Source organism: Bombyx mori, chromosome 7 (assembly GCF_030269925.1).
Source record: "Bombyx mori chromosome 7, ASM3026992v2".
In the NCBI taxonomy this organism is placed as follows: domain Eukaryota; kingdom Metazoa; phylum Arthropoda; class Insecta; order Lepidoptera; family Bombycidae; genus Bombyx; species Bombyx mori.
Window position 1 is genome coordinate 13,333,673 of NC_085113.1, and position 16,948 is coordinate 13,350,620.

The 16,948-nt window shown below is 40.6% G+C and overlaps 2 protein-coding genes, 1 long non-coding RNA gene and 1 other non-coding gene across 4 annotated transcripts; 1 reads left to right on the forward strand and 3 right to left on the reverse strand.

Moving 5' to 3' along the window:
• Window positions 1-499: 499 nt before the first annotated feature.
• LOC101737863 (uncharacterized) lies at window positions 500-12,464 on the reverse strand. The gene is made up of 6 exons (XM_004927010.5): window positions 12,330-12,464; window positions 4,292-4,790; window positions 3,410-3,678; window positions 2,788-2,999; window positions 2,036-2,147; window positions 500-684 (listed from the first exon to the last, which is right to left on the reverse strand). The coding sequence occupies exons 1-6, from the start codon at window positions 12,405-12,407 to the stop codon at window positions 559-561; spliced, it is 1,296 nt and encodes a 431-aa protein (XP_004927067.1). The 5' UTR covers window positions 12,408-12,464; the 3' UTR covers window positions 500-558.
• LOC119628762 (U1 spliceosomal RNA) lies at window positions 6,321-6,482 on the reverse strand. The gene has a single exon (XR_005244910.1). It is a non-coding gene; the product is annotated as a U1 spliceosomal RNA (small nuclear RNA).
• A 2,368-nt stretch (window positions 12,465-14,832) lies between the features above and the next one.
• On the reverse strand, window positions 14,833-15,444 carry LOC134199186 (uncharacterized). Its single transcript, XR_009973568.1, has 2 exons — window positions 15,129-15,444; window positions 14,833-15,040 (listed from the first exon to the last, which is right to left on the reverse strand). It is a non-coding gene; the product is annotated as an uncharacterized LOC134199186 (long non-coding RNA).
• A 136-nt stretch (window positions 15,445-15,580) lies between these two features.
• On the forward strand, window positions 15,581-16,707 carry LOC101738123 (cyclin-dependent kinases regulatory subunit). Its single transcript, NM_001046646.2, has 2 exons — window positions 15,581-15,751; window positions 16,130-16,707. Exons 1-2 carry the CDS (start codon window positions 15,693-15,695, stop codon window positions 16,350-16,352), a joined length of 282 nt encoding a protein of 93 aa, NP_001040111.2. The 5' UTR covers window positions 15,581-15,692; the 3' UTR covers window positions 16,353-16,707.
• Window positions 16,708-16,948: the final 241 nt, after the last annotated feature.

The window sequence follows — 16,948 nt, forward strand, 5'->3', positions numbered from 1 at the left end:
GAGGAGGGAACGTCATTAGCTGGTCTTGTATTTTGACTATTTTTCGTCAAAATAACCAAAATACAAGACTGTACTGTCGACAGACAGTACAGTCAGTCGCGACATTGCAATCGAAACTTCGATCTCATGGCTCAATTGTGAGGTCGTTGATTCAATGGGTCGCGAGTTCTTTAACTCATAAAAAAAGATCTTAACATCTTCAAACTTTCTTAATACTACAGAAATAATGGTGAGCGTGCAACTTGGTGCACGTGAAAGAAGTGAAACTTCTTTTGCAGTTTGCAGTTTTTTTCATCCTTACATAAAATTTATCTTGTAATAGGGAATGCTGTGTATAAGAGAAACGATCTAGCTCGCTTTGTCCTTTCCCTCTCTCCACGGTCGAGCGGTTCGCGAGACGCTCTGTTTATTTTCTCACTCTCGCTCGTCCTAAATTGTATCTTTTCTCTCTAGCCGTAACGAATCTGCTGCGAGTCAAATTCACTTCATGTTTCGCTTCAAAAATGAATATTACCACGGTTTATTTTACTGGAGATTAAAATCATGTTTTTGTATAGTTTACAAAAGACCCTGGTCGACTAATTCTTTGACCAGATCGGTCATCTTCCTCCGGCAAGCCGCGCTGGAGGTCCGCACGGGACGCGCACCCGGCGCCGGCTCGGAGCCCTGGGAGCGCCCGGAGTCCTGCCAACAACATATCGAGGGGTGAAAGGCTAATTGGTTTAAGGGACATCTCGCTTAAAAGGCGACATTTATCTATATAACTAAAGGTGCGTTTTATTTAGTAATAGCTGACCCGGCAGACTTCGTAATGCCTCAATCGATAAATAAAAAACCTAAACTTTGGTGTAAAATAAACTTAAAACAAGCAAAAGAATCCGTCCAATGGAGGGCACATCAAAGGAAAAACAAAATAGTTATTTTTATTTAATTCTAAGCATTTTCATATTTATCTACCTTTTAAACCTTCTCTGGACTTCCACAAATAATTCAAGACCAAAACTAGCCAAATCGGTCCAGCCGTTCTCGAGTTTTAGCGAGACTAATGAACAGCAATTCATTTATATATAGCTAGATAGATAGGTTAGCATCAACAGTTCGATATTTTCAATTGAACTTAATTACTCCATTCAAATGGCTGAAGAAGATTTTTTGTTTGGATATTTTTTTCCAAATTCTAAACTTTAAATAGCTCTACTGGAAATTTGCAAAAATTTAAACCAGATAGCCCTCGAATATAGCAGGTTTAGGGAAGGAAGATGCTACTATATGAAATTTATAATCAGATATGTGTGGATCACATCGCCGGACAAATTCTCTCTCAAAATATCACTCATAATTCGGTAATCCGTTGATTTTGGCGTAGAAGGTAACTGCGCAGCTCAGCCCCGTACCCTGAGTTCTTCAACTGTCTGGTGTGAGAAAGCAGGCTGGCGGCTGCCGGACAGCGCGACTATTACAGTAATAACGCAAATCCAAATATGACGACAAAAAATCCTTTTTCAGGGTGGTGGTACCTATCCGTGCGGACTCACAAGACGTCCTACCACCAGTAATTACGCAAGTTATAATTTTGCGGGTTTGATTTTTAGTACAGGATGTTATTCCTTCACCGTGGAAGTCAATCGTGAACATTTGTTTAGTACATATTTCATTAGAAAAGTTGGTACCCGCCAGCAAGATTCTAACACCGGTGCATCGCTAGATACGAATGTACCGAGCGTCTTATCCTTTAGGGCACGACGAATTCAAAAGTGCTAACACAATCGGAAGCACCTGATGAAGAACCAGGAAGGCATACGATAGAGCTTTGAATTAGTGTTGGCAATGTGATAAAGTCTACAGAGCCCATTAACCAACACTTGTTTACTATTAACAAAGATAGGCAGCGGTTTAGTTCTGTCCCTGGCATTGCTGACGTCCATGGGTGACGGTAATCACTCACCATCAGGTGTGCCGTATGCTAGTCTGCTTACAAGAGCAATAAAAATAAAAGAAACGTCCAAGCGGAGATGGAGAGTTGTTGTCCACTCACCTCTGCTGAGTAGAGGTTGGGCGCCTCGTCACTGTCGCACGTCGTGATGGGGTACATGTCCAGCGCTATGCCGAGACCGAAGCGACTCTTCTGTCTGAAGTCCTTGTGGAGCCTGTTCCGAAGGACGACGATCAGTTCGAGATTTACTGTCGATTTACAGGTTTGGTTTCGAGACCTTAGAACTTTATTTCAATGTGGGTGGCGCATTTACGTTGTAGATGTCTATGGGCTCCGGTAACCACTTAACACCAGGGGGGCTCTGAGCTCGTCCACCCATTTAACCAAAAAAAAAAAGATCTAAATAGTACATACAGTTTAATGTCTGCTCTTCAAACTGGAACTCATTACTGGTGCGCGACCGAAAAATACACGAGCAAATAAATCAAAACAGATAATACTATTGAGACTTCGTCCTCATGTCTCAAGCTGGTAATGGCATGCATGTCTATGGGCTATAGTGGAAATTTAACAGATAGGTGAGTTCACAAGTTTCCTTGATTCCACATTGATTCCTTCTTTTTTTTCTCCTACCTATGCTGATAGCCTTGAGAGGCTATATCAGCATTATCCTAGCGTGTAGGTGAGCTAACGGGGCTCAAACCGGAGTGTTGCTAGCACTGGCCCTAGCAAAAGCAGGCCTCGCAGAATCTACCACCGGATCGGAAACGCGACCCACTGAGAAGATCCGGCGAGGAACTCAGTTGGCAAAATTCCCAACGAGCACGTTGAAAGCGCAGAGCTTAACTACATACATCTGAAAAAGCACGTCACTGGTAACGCCCCCGCACACCACACCCCCGCCACTGAGCTCCGCTGCCCTGCAGAACAGCTGGTCGGCGTAGTACCGCAGCAGGGGGGTCAAGTGGAGTGCTCGCTGCTGTCGCTCCAGACACAGGTACATTATGTATACCAGGTCCAACGCTGGAGACGCGTAGCGAACCAGTTGGAAGTCGACGATGCACATCTGTTCATATGGAAAATTAACGAGACTTTCTTCAGATGTTACGCAGAGCAAGCGCTCCTCACATTCATCTATCTGACACTAGAATTATTAACGTAGCTAACGTAGCTGGCAGATGAGTCCTATGGCCATTGAGCTGGGGATGGGAAAAAGGAATAGTTTGTATATTGAAATCATGGGGTGCATTGCGGGCCTCGCAAGCGGATTACGTCGTATATTTCTACCGCAAAGTAATTATAAGGTGGTAACGGTATAAGGTGGACAAGCATATAGAATAACTGCGATGCCATGGTTCAACATAGGTGACGGCATCTGATGTCTATGGGCTCTGATAGTTATTTAAAACTGGTTGTTACTGTTGATTAAGGCGTCCTGTATATAGTGCTGATAAAAATCTAATCAGGGGGTCTCACCTCCGCAATATTCTCATTTTCATATCGAAAGAGAAAGTTGTTAGTCCAACAGTCTCCGTGGCATATCACGCCCAGAGGTTCGCAAGGCTCGACCAGTTCCACCATGGTTTTAAAGAAAGTCTCCTCGCTGCAAAATTCCTTGAACCTGTCCAGATATTGGTCCTTAGAGTCTGTACCCTGGAGCTCTTGGTCCACCATGGCTATGGCATTCTGGATGGCCTCGTGGTAGTAGTTTCGGTAGTAATCGTCGTTTTCGGAGACGAAGAACACTGGAAAAGAAATATGGTGAAGGTAATGCACTGATGGTAGAAATAGATGTCTGCAGATGAACTGGAATCTTCATATTGCTCTATTCGATTTGAGTGTTTTACTAGCCCACGCTAGAATACGTGTGATTCATAAGGATTGTGTTCATGGATGCTCATCATTAAAAGTCTCTTAGTAATATATTTTTAATGTTTTTTGGTGAGGGATACCACTTGTATCAACCATGACCTTGTTGCGTGTCCTTCTTCAAACGCATTTTGTATCTCTTTGCCTCCTTGGTTGGCAATGTGCAGTTAAGAACGCTTTTAACCACGTAAGAGACCCGTAGGTTTCGACATGACCCGGTATATTACCCCCTCGACTGGATATCCGTAGGAGAACCTGAATGCCGTCTGGTTGTAGTGTTGACCGCGGTAATCCCCTTACCTCATTCGGGTTCTGACCTCGGAGGGGATCGGACGCTTGAGCGAAGAGTGCAGGGGAGTTGTTTAGTGGGTAAGGTCTTGAAAACATCATTGGGCCCACGGTTTCCCAGTCGCGGGGACCTTGTAAGATGAGGTTCGGTTCGATGAGAAAGAAAAAAGTTGAACCTGATTATAAATATTTAAAACGCACCTTCAGAAATTCCGTCCCTAGAATTCCAAAGCTCGTGAAAAGCCTCCGGATCGTGGCCCTTCATGGCCAATGACAAAGCGTGGAAGTGCGCTAAATGTCTCAGAACGAAGTAGGTTTGGTCCACGCTCAATCCAACTTTCCGATCGGGCATCACGAAGCCGAACTGTTTCAGATCCTTCAGCAAAACGCAGTTATCCCTAGCTAAATAGCATTTAGGTACGGATTTGAATGGCTCCTCGATCCCCCATCGATTCTGAAACTCGAATAGCGCCGGCCAGATCTTGTTGTAAAACGCGATTTCGTTGCAAAATAATTCGTCGCTTTTGAACGCTTCCCTCCTCGTGGTGCTCTCGGGTAGTCTTTTGTAGATTATGGACCCCTCCCATGGTGTTTCGGTCTCGCAGGATCCGTCCGGTTCGACCCGATTTTGGATTCCTTTCAAAGCGATCCTGTAGACCATCGAAGTGTAGTTGTCGCCTCTTTTCGAGCCGGGAGCTCCCTGGTAACAATTAATTTTATTTACAACCCTCGTGGTCATGGGATGACCGCGCAAGATTATGTATTTAAAAAAAAAATTGCTTCGATGGGTGGACGAGCTCACGGCCCACCTGGTGTTAAGTGGTTAGTGGAGGCCATAGACATCTATAATGTAAATGCCGACATTCACCTTGAGACATGAGTTCTAAGTCTCAGTTCTTACAGTACAACGGCTGCCCTGCCCTTCAAACCGTAACGCATTACTTTACGGCAGAAATAGATAGGGTGGCGGTACCTACCCGTGCGGACTCACAAGAGGTCCTACCACCAGTAATTACGCAAATTATAATTTTGCGGGTTTAATTTTTATTACACGATGTTATTCCTTCTCCGTGGAAGTCAATCGTGAACATTTGTTAAGTACGTATACATAGGGAACTTCAAAAAATTGGTACCTGCCGGCGGGATTCGAACACCGATGCATTGGTACATACGAATTCACCGGGCGTCTTATCCTTTAGGCCACGACGACTTAGAATTCGATTGTATCATATTAGCCGTTTCACAGCTTCAACAGCGCGGAATACACTAATTTATATCGCGTGTTCCAAGTCCCCTGTTCAACAGTGGGATGGAAATAGCCTGTGTTGTGCACAGCGCTCAAACTATTTCCATACTAAATTTCGTTATAATTAAACGTTAAAAACGTAACGCACAGAGTTACTTTCGTATTTATAATATTATTATCTATATATTAATACGTGAAGGAAAAACTTTGTATCCGTTTTTACGAAAATTGCGCAGACGGACGAGTATGTTTCCCACACTTATAGAGAATATAGAGAAGGAGTGCAGAATGTTAATTTTTTTTTTAAATTATGCATAAAAAATACATTAAATCAATAAAAAAAAACATTACACACACTACCATGTGTTTGACGCACACACGCATGCATACTATTCATTTATTGTCAATCTTTTGTTCTTGACGTCTGTGGTCAAATTGAGAATAGATTAAGTAATTTTATGTTGTCAAACAAAAATAAAGAGATATTTTGCTATTTTAATTGATAATTTGAATTACGATGTTTTTTTATTTTACGTAATTTATTATTTCCTAAAATACTGAATTTCCTAAATACTTTTCTGTACTTAAATAAAAACTAATCAGCAAAATTTAAGAGAAAAATCAAGAAACCCTACATAAAATTGAGCGCGTTTTTTTTTTGCAAATTGTGTCGATTCTACATTAGCCGAAGGAACTTCGTTTCTACCTGGTGTCCCACGACAACAATTTTTTTTTTTTTTAAAGAATAGCCTAGGTCGCTCGGGAATAGTGTAACTTCCAAACACTGATAAAATTTTTCAATTTCAAATCGGTCAGTAGTTAGTTTTGGAGCCTATTCAGTATTCAATACAAACAAATCTTTCCTCTTTAAAATATAATGTATAGAAGAGAAGTGTGAATAATAATAGTTGCTGACAACATCACTAATGGATTGTTTGACAGATACTATGTCTATAATAATACAATGTCATAGTGATTTTATTGGGGGGACAGCGCGTACGCAGTCCCCACTACCAAAAATTACGCGTCCGAGTTATTCGCATTAGGAATAATCGCAAGGGTCAACCGCTTCGCAGTGCAATGAAGCGGCCTCGCCCTGGGGGAACCGCCTAATTGATCACGGTATCCCCTACGCCAGGTAAGTATGCTTTGCTTAGGGAAACACGAGGAGGTCTATCAACTGTGTAGCATCTCGTCATCGCGATTCAGAAATTGTTCAATTTCCGTGCAGCGACATCTATTGATGACAAACTAAATAAAGAAAATTCCCAGCATGTATTGTTAGTTGTCATATTATTATTTTTAATCAACTACATAACGCTATATAAATAAATTTAAAGGTATTTTACAGTGTTTTGTGATTTTGATAAAGTTTAATTTACGCGCAAGTGTAATTTACGGGAAGAGCCCCACAGTTTCAACCCCATTAAATTATTGTTATTGAGAAAGGATGAATCACCAGCTTCTTTTTTTTCAGTCATTTATTTATATAATATATCATATAATAATATATTCTGCGAAAGAATAAAATTCTTTTTTGAGCTACCAATACCATACCGGAAGAACATAAAATGAATAAAAATCTTAGTCTGAATGGTCGGATTTCGATCACTGGGCGAACAGTAATTGAAACAGCGCACGAAACATCGTACATTTCGAAAATGGCCTATCTATGTCAGTTAAATTTAGTAAAATATTAATTTAAATTATACGTATTAATTAAAATAAATCATACTGAATAAAAAAACATTATCTAAATAAATATAGATAGATTATTTTTTTATCTATTTAAGTAAAATTTTAGGTTAAGTTTTTTAATAATCTGTGAATCTTCTCAAAATACTTGTTCCGCACGCCATCTAGTATATTTCGAAGGTACTTATATTGTTGCAACTGGACGTAGTACACTATAACTGTACGAGATGGCGTTAAAATACGTTAGCAACGTATTAACAAAAGTAGTTTAAAAAAAATAACACAATACGCTTTTATAGAAAATCCAACAAAAAAAATAGAAAATAAATTTAATAAATTTGATTTAAAAATAGTAGAAGAAATAATAATTTTATTGTAAAAAAACCGTGGGTTGCTTTTCAGGATATTATCAAACTACTGATACCATGCACCCCTCTATAAAAGCGTATTTTATTAGTTTTTTTCAATTCATTTATTTTTCATTTTTTAGATGAATTTCAATGTGTTCAAATTTTTTTTTAATTTTTTTTATAATAATATATTAAGTTGTCATCGGTCCTTTATGTTATACCAAATTTCGAATTAATCGTTTTGAAGGGGTTCAAAATCATGTTCAAAGATTCCGTTACATACTAACATACGTCTGAAGCTAATAAAAGCGTATTAAATTAAATATTTTTGATAGACATCATGTAGACATATTTGATGGACACCATAATGTTATTTGAAAAGTAAATTAACATCGAGTACTATTTAGAGCGGAACAAAGCTCTTTGGTACCTGTGTGCTTAGTGCGAGTTTTTTAACGTTCTCGATAGCGAAAAAGTTAACCCAATTTTGCATGCAGTTGGAACAGCGCCCCTAGCGGCAAAGGAAGGCAAACCATCCCAAATATGAGCTAACTTTTACGATATCGAGAACGGTAAAAAACAAAATGTGTGCAATTCTGTGTGCAATTCACACGTGGTAGAAGTGAAACCTTCCAAAATTAAAATACAATTATCCTAAACGTCTTAAGTATATGTAAAATTTTGTCATTAGTAAATAATTGTAAGGTAGCGCCCTCTGTGAATTGATATTTTAATTTCACGTATAATCCTAAATTAAAATTCACTACAAGAGCTTTCATACACACGTTAGTATTAAAAAATCTCACAGATGGCGCTGTATTAAATAGTATGTTGTATATTTCTGTCTCATTCTTTGCTGGCTTCATCCTACACATTTTTGTATTTGTGTCTCTTACCTGTCGTTTACGTCATGGTTAGGAATGACAGACTCACCGCCTCCAAAGGCGGGACTGCCATTTACTATAGGCGGGCCCTGCACGTTGTCCCTCTCGATACTCCCTCGCTCTCACATATCGAGGCGTCAGTGTGCCGTATCTCGCTGACGGGACACCAGCCGATCGTCATCGCATCCGTTTATCTCCCCCCGGACAAGCCCCTTCTGAGCAGTGACATCGAGTCACTGTTCGGCATGGGAGACTCCGTCATCCTGGCAGGCGATTTAAATTGCCACCACACTAGGTGGAACTGCCATCGTACTAACGTTAACGGTAGGCGTCTCGACGCGTTTATAGACGACCTCACCTTTGAAATAGTCGGTCCCCCAACTCCAACATGTTATCCGTATAACATCGCGCTCCGTCCGAGCACTATAGACCTGGCATTGCTTAGGAACGTAACTCTGCGCTTGCGTTCCATCGAAGCAATGTCAGAGCTCGACTCAGACCACCGACCTGTCGTTATGCAGCTCGGTCGCCCCCACAACCCAGTCACTGTTACGAGGACCATGGTGGATTGGAATAAGCTGGGCACGTGCCTAGCCGACACCGCTCCGCCAATCCTCCCTTACGGCCCGGATTCGAATCTATCCCCCGAGGACACCGTCGAATCCATAAACATCATTACCGATCACATATCTTCCGCGATCATTAGATCTTCTAAAGAAGTCGATGTGGAGGACAGCTTCCACCGCATCAGACTGTCCCCCGATCTTAGGAATCTCTTAAGAGTTAGGAACGCGGCAATCCGGGCCTACGATCGTCTTCCCACGCATTCAAACCGGATTCGGATGCGTCGTCTACAACGCGAAGTCCACTCCCGCTTAAGCGACGCGCGTAACGATAATTGGCATAGTTATTTAGAACAACTCGCGCCCTCCCACCAAGCATACTGGCGACTAGCTAGGACTCTCAAATCCGAAACTACCGCTACTATGCCTCCCCTCGTACGCCCTTCAGGCCAACCACCGGCATTCGATGACGATGACAAGGCTGAGCTGCTGGCCGATGCACTGCAAGAGCAGTGCACCACCAGCACTCAACACGCGGACCCCGAACACACCGAGTTAGTCGACAGGGAGGTCGAGCGCAGAGCTTCCCTGCCGCCCTCGGACGCGTTACCCCCCATTACCACTGACGAAGTTAGAGACGCGATCCACAACCTACAACCTAGGAAGGCACCCGGCTCCGACGGCATCCACAACCGTGCGCTTAAACTCTTGCCAGTCCAACTGATAGCAATGTTGGCTACAATTTTAAATGCCGCTATGACGCACTGCATCTTTCCCGCGGTGTGGAAAGAAGCGGACGTTATCGGTATACATAAGCCGGGCAAACCGACAAACGAAACTTCTAGTTACCGTCCGATTAGTCTCCTCTCGACGATAGGAAAAATTTACGAACGGCTCCTTAGGAAACGCCTCTGGGATTTTGTTACCGCGAACAAAATTCTCATAGACGAACAGTTCGGATTCCGCTCAAAACACTCGTGCGTACAACAAGTGCACCGCCTCACGGAGCACATTCTGATAGGACTAAATAGGCGTAAACAAATCCCGACCGGCGCCCTCTTCTTCGACATCGCGAAGGCGTTCGACAAAGTCTGGCACAACGGTTTAATTTATAAACTATACAACATGGGAGTGCCAGACAGACTCGTGCTCATCATACGAGACTTCTTGTCGAACCGTTCGTTTCGATATCGAGTAGAGGGAACTCGTTCTCGTCCCCGCCAACTGACCGCCGGAGTCCCGCAAGGCTCCGCGCTCTCCCCGTTATTATTTAGTTTGTATATCAATGATATACCCCGGTCTCCGGAGACCCATCTAGCGCTCTTCGCCGATGACACGGCTATCTACTACTCGTGTAGGAAGATGTCGCTGCTTCATCGGCGACTCCAGATCGCAGTAGCCACCCTGGGACAGTGGTTCCGGAAGTGGCGAATAGACATCAACCCCACGAAAAGCGCAGCGGTGCTCTTCAAAAGGGGTCGCCCTCCGAACATCACTTCGAGCATCCCACTCCGTAGTAGGCGCGCAAACACCTCCGCCGTTAGTCCCATCACTCTCTTTGGCCAGCCCATTCCGTGGGTCTCGAAGGTCAAATATCTAGGCGTCACCCTCGACAGAGGGATGACATTCCGTCCCCATATAAAAACGGTACGCGACCGCGCCGCGTTTATTCTAGGACGACTCTATCCAATGCTTTGTAGTCGAAGCAAACTGTCCCTCCGTAATAAGGTAACTCTCTACAAAACTTGTATACGCCCCGTCATGACGTATGCAAGCGTAGTGTTCGCTCACGCAGCCCGCACCAACTTGAAATCCCTTCAGGTTATTCAATCACGATTCTGCAGGATAGCCGTCGGAGCGCCTTGGTTCCTTAGGAATGTGGATCTCCACGACGACCTGGAGCTCGACTCTTTTAGTAAGTATCTACAGTCGGCATCGCTGCGCCATTTTGAGAAGGCGGCACGACATGAGAACCCTCTCATCGTAGCCGCTGGAAATTACATACCCGACCCAGTAGACCGAATGGTAAACCGTCGACGTCGCCCAAAGCACGTCATTACGGATCCTCCTGATCCATTAACGGTGCTTTTAGGCACCACAAGCACCGGTCACCGTCCTCGTCGAACCCGTCGCTTGCGACGAAGGGCTCGACGAGCGAACTAACCCATAGACACAGCCCACTGAGTTTCTCGCCGGATCTTCTCAGTGGGTCGCGTTTCCGATCCGGTGGTAGATTCTGCGAAGCACTGCTCTTGCTAGGGTCAGTGTTAGCAACTCTCCGGTTGAGCCCCGCGAGCTCACCTACTAACGTTAGGGTGAAGCTGAAATAGCCTCTCAAGGCTATCAGCATAGGTAGGGAAAAAAAAAAAAAAAAAAAAACCTGTCGTTTTTTCCGTTGCATCCGGTTTGAAATCACAACGATTCTAAAGAAGTTTTCACTTCAAAAAACTCGCACTAAGCACACTGTTCCTGATACATAATATTAATAGTATTTTCATAAATTATGTATATCAATGGTTGGCTTTGAACAATTAAATAGTCTAACTCATAGGTTATATTTAATTTTACACTATTCAAATTCAGTAGTTACGTAGATTTTTGACTCGAATCGAATTTTCGTTCTACTAGGTAGGTATACTATTTCTCAAATAATTTTAGTTTATTTTTTAGACTTTTAGTTTTAGGTTTAGCAAATATGTGAAAGCTATTGTTATAATTATAAGTCGTATCATAAGTGACGGTGTGTACGGGAATAAAAAAACGGCTTTGTGGTAGTTGGAATAAGCCCTTAGACTATTAAAGATAAGGTAGGGAAAATAAAATAAAAATATCGACAGCTTACAAAATAGAACAATAGAATTTAAAAAAAAAAATTTTTTTTTTTTATTGCTTTGATGGGTGCACTCACAGCTTACCTGGTGTTAAGTGGTTACTGGAGCCCATAGACATCCACGACGTAAATGCGCCACCCACCTTGAGATATAAATTCTAAGGTCTCAAATATAGTTACAACGGCTGCCCCACCCTTCAAACCGAAACGCATTACTGCTTCACGGCAAAAATAGGCAGGGCGGTGGAATCTACCCGCGCGGCCTCACAAGAGGTCCTACTACCAGTAAGCTCGGTTGAGTTAGTAGATATTTGACTTATTTGTTCATTGTTGAATGATCAGAATATTAATTCGTTGATGTTTGGATCATAGGTACTCAACGTCCGTATTCAATCCAATTTGAGCGTCCCTCTTTTTATTTAGACGGTCACATTTAAATATCGGTACTGTTTATTGCCGGTTTTTTTTTGTTTTAAATATAACTTGAGTTTTGGATTCGTTTGCCAGTAAGGACTACAATACGTAGGTACCCATGTTGCTAATGCAAAAAATGGTGTACGCAATTCTGGCAAGCCTTCTTTTTTTGAAGCCTTTAGAAGGATTATAGCATGATTTTTAGTTATTTCTATTTTTTACAGCCAAAATAGCTCCGTTCCTCATAAAATACGCACCTCGAAAGAACGAAGAATGACATCAGGATATTCATCTTTGAGCAGAGCCTGGAGGAAGTCCAACGTGATCTCACTCATGTTTACAACCAGCAGATGCCGTGAGGACTAGATAACTGGACTGATGTGGATATAGCGTGCTACGATCTCCATTACAGATCATTGGTGACCATTCTTTGTATATAGCATTGGGATATTCCTACAGTTATAAATTTGTTTGTTCTATTCGAGTCTTATTTAATTTATATATATAAAATGTAGGCTCATTACGTTCGTAGTGGAAAAATATAATAAAATATATAATAAGCTTTTTATATTAATCTTGGCAACCCCGCCAGACATTGCCGATACCATCAGTGGTCATATTGAGTATATAGGATGCACATGAGCGCATACTCTCCTTTTTATGTTTATATTTATACTCACCTGGACATCAGCCTCAATATTCTAAGACGTATTTTTTTTTATGTTCTGTTAAACTGATTTTTGGTAATTATCTCACCAACAAAACGCCAATTAAGTAGTCTACATGATAATTAAGTGTAATGTTCAATGAATAATGTAATGTGTAACAATTGACTAGTGCCAAAAATTGATTTTTTATTTTTTTGTTTTTGTTTGGTGTTACATGATTACCGGATCCCATAGACATCTACAACGTAAATGCCGCCATCTACCTTGAGATATGAGCTCTAAGGTTTCAGTATAGTTACAACGGCTGCCCCTACCTTCAAACCGAAACGCATTGCTGCTTCACGGCAGAAACAGGCAGGGTACCTACCCGTGCGGACTCACAAGAGGTCCTACCATCAGTTAGTAAACTTAAAGTTTATAATAAATATGAAAGAATGGCTACTGCATACAGTCCCACGATCGAACATTCCTTATTGGGGTCTGGTGATTGAATAATGCGCCACAGTTTAACTATAGTTAAGCGCTCGGATATGCCTCGTACATCCCTTGCGTAAACTGTTTAACTAGAGGGGGAATTACGATCGTGAAATGATCAGTTTAAATGCATATGGAAGTGATGCAGAGCCATTTAAGATCTTTCAGATCGTGTCACAGATAAATGTTAGTTTAAACTGATTTGATTGCTAATTCAATTATCGTCTAATTAGGACTACACCGATACTATACCAATTAATTTCTTTCATAGTCGAACACAGTTTTGAATTTTACTTGCTAAATGTAAAACAGTTATAACATCAAAAAAGTATATTTTATCTTTTTACGCGTGTTCCTGGCCTTTATTTCAGTCTAATATATTTTATTGCCAAGATTGGTAGCCGGGCTCACGGTCCACAGGGTTTTAAATGGTTACAGAATCCCGCAGACATCAACCACGTAACTGCCGCCACCTACCATGAGACAAGAGTTTCTGGTCTCAGTTTTTACAGTAGGTACAAGAAGAGTTCGAGGTGTAACGTAGCCCGTAGATTCGCGTTTCTGATCCGGTGGTAGATTCAGCGAAGCCCTGCTCTTGCTACGGTTAGTGTTAGTTATTCTCTCTGGTTGAGCCCGTGAGCTCACCTACCGGTCCGTCAGTTGTTGAAATAGCCCCATAAGCTACCCAAAATTAGGCAGAGGAGAAAAATAAAACATAACCTCAGCGGGTCGCGATTCCAACTCGGTGGGACCAGTTATATTGAGGGACTGCAGTTATAGCTGTGTTTTATAACGTAACTTCAATCGCGAGTGCTTTGTTTGTGATTATTCCGTTGTCTTTTTATCGTCGCACCGCTTGTCACTGGAGTTCACCTATATCTACCACTTCGTTCGTCCCCACTCTACAGTGCATCTCTAAAAGTCTTTTTTGGTACCTACTCGCCATCTGATCTTTGGATTAACTTCCCTCTAAAATACTATCGTGCGATATGATATATCCTTCTTCAGATTAGGGTGGAGGAGATTTTTTATCAGTCCTCCTCTGTCGATAATCCTCATTGCTGAGAATTGTGGCTCGTCTTACAACTTTCTCCTGTATTATCCTGCGCCATTCCTGTCCTGCAACGTTTTTATCAGTAGGCAATGGCTGAGCTGTGCCTCTGGCATTGTGAATTTCCATGAGCGACGGTGACTCGCTATTGAGTCGTATTTGCTTACAAAGCAATTAAAAAACTCTCTTATGGATGTAGGAATTTGTTGAGAGTTCAAGGAATGCTTACAAAAAACCCTTGAATCCACGTCGCATTAATATTGTATTTTTCCCTTTTTGCACTTTCGCAGATGCTAATTAAAGCTAATGCCAAGATAGTTACGCGTAAGGAGCCGAAGAAATCCTAAAAACAGATTATAGGTCTACCAGGATCTGATGGCAAAAAGGGAAAAAAGAAATTGACGCTAGCAATATTGGGGAAATTAGAGTAATTGATAAAAAAAATTCTTATAGCGGCCGATTCTGTGTGATACATGCAAATATAAAAATTTATGCAATGATCAAAGATAATTTTTGAAAATCTTACTGTGGCGAATGTGGGGTTCGAAATTTAGACGAAAACTCCAATTACTCTGTTCATGAATTTAATAATTAATTATAAGCTATCAGAACTTGAAAATGGTTCCAAATACTGCACATCCATAAAAGTCTTAATCGGAAGAGAAAGACGAGGAAGGCGCAGTATTTTTGCCACCTTTCCTCTTTTTACCAGGGGTACTAAATACGCCTCAGTTGCCTTCAGCAACAATTCGTCTTATGGTAGTATTAGAAACACCTGAAATAAACCAAAGTTTAGTATACATAATTAATACACACGAAAAATGCAATAAACCAAAGTATCAAGACATGTCATTCCTACTAACCAGTCAACGCTTGCACATGGCTCAATGTGATCCAATGATTGTGATTGTTCTGCACCTTGTTCATCAAGTATTCTTTGATAAATATTGAAAACTATACTTGCGATCGAAGAGGTTTCTTCGACATTTTCACCACTTTTTAAAGGAAATTTGAAGCCAAACCAAAAACAATTCCTCGAAATTTCACTTTTTTCACAGATGGCATTTTTTTTTGCCATATGAAAATCGCTATTTTTTTCCCTTTTTTTGCCATCAGATTCTGGTAGACCTATAAATAATAATAATATTAATAACTTGACAATGAACGTTCGCCTGGAATTGTAAGAAAATCGTCATTTGAATTTATTGACAACTGACGTTTCTTTTGTGTAGTCTGTGTTTCATTCAAAGAGCACTGAGTAAACTTGAATAAAGTTCCGCTGAAAGATTCAATTGAACTTCAGCTGATATTGTATATTTCAATCGAAACGATTGAAATTCAAACCGTATGGTTAAAAAATTATTCTAACCCTTAGCGCTGTTGAAAATTATTAATTTTATTCGACGTACCTAATTAAAACTACAGTAATGCCCGTGGACCAGATTCAATATTCGGAAAGATATACAGATGACGTCTACGAATACAGGTAAAATATTTTGGTGAATTTCTTTCATGTCTCCTTAATTTAATGGTTAACAGCAACTAAAACACTACATATTTAGTTTGGATAAAACATTGTTTTGAAGAAATTAATTGAACGCCGTATCAGTTGTGTGTAAGTAAATAACATGTGACCGTCTCCTTGTAATCTGGGTGCAATCCTTTTTTAGTAAAATTAAAACGCTGACGTAAAAATTAAGCCGTTGTAAATGTGTAATTATCATAGTTACATTTGATAAATCTGGTTATTCATTATACAAGCGTCACCATCTGTTACGCCACCATCATGTCATAGTAGCCTCGTAATTGTGAAATAATTAATCCACGTTTGTATAAATTATGAAACCCCAAAAAATATTTCCAGGCATGTCATCTTACCACCGGATATAGCCCGCATGGTGCCAAAATCCCATCTTATGACAGAGACAGAGTGGCGAAACCTTGGTGTTCAGCAGAGTCCCGGCTGGCTCCACTTTATGGTGCATAATCCTGAACCCCATGTTCTATTATTTAGAAGACCTAGAACTGATATACCGGCTCCCTTGAATGGCTTAGATACAAATACTAGTTCTGCTGTGAAGGTTTGACTGTTTTTGTTGCATAGGCATATTTTTAGGTGTCATAGCTTAATATTATTTAAATTGCTTATTGAAACTATTATAGTTAAGACAAAACAAAAAAACTTTTCAATTTATTATAAATTAGCAGACATCAATTATTATTATATTACTTTATTTTGTCTCAGTCTAAATTCAAATCGGGGGTTTTAATAAAATTATTCATGACTTTGGATAACACAAAGGCTTGTTTGTGGATAATTCTCTGGAGGAGCTTGGATGAGGCTCATAAGCTCTACACAAAAAGACTAAAGTACATTGAGTTGTTACTTGTTTATTATTGAGAATAAATTTAACCATAGATAGAATTTTAACTTTGACCTCCTAATTAATATTAAGAAATACAAAACTGTGAAGTTAACATATTCATTAGATACCTGTTTATGAAAGAAATATTAACACTAAGTATGTGTTAGGTAATAATTACATTAAAAATGTACCAGTATATAATTTGCGAGTAGGCAATATAATCAGAACTCATTAAACTTTAACAAAAATGCTTGTATCAAATGTTGAATGAATGTAAAACTTAGCACATGCAACTACTAATACTTATAGCAGAATAT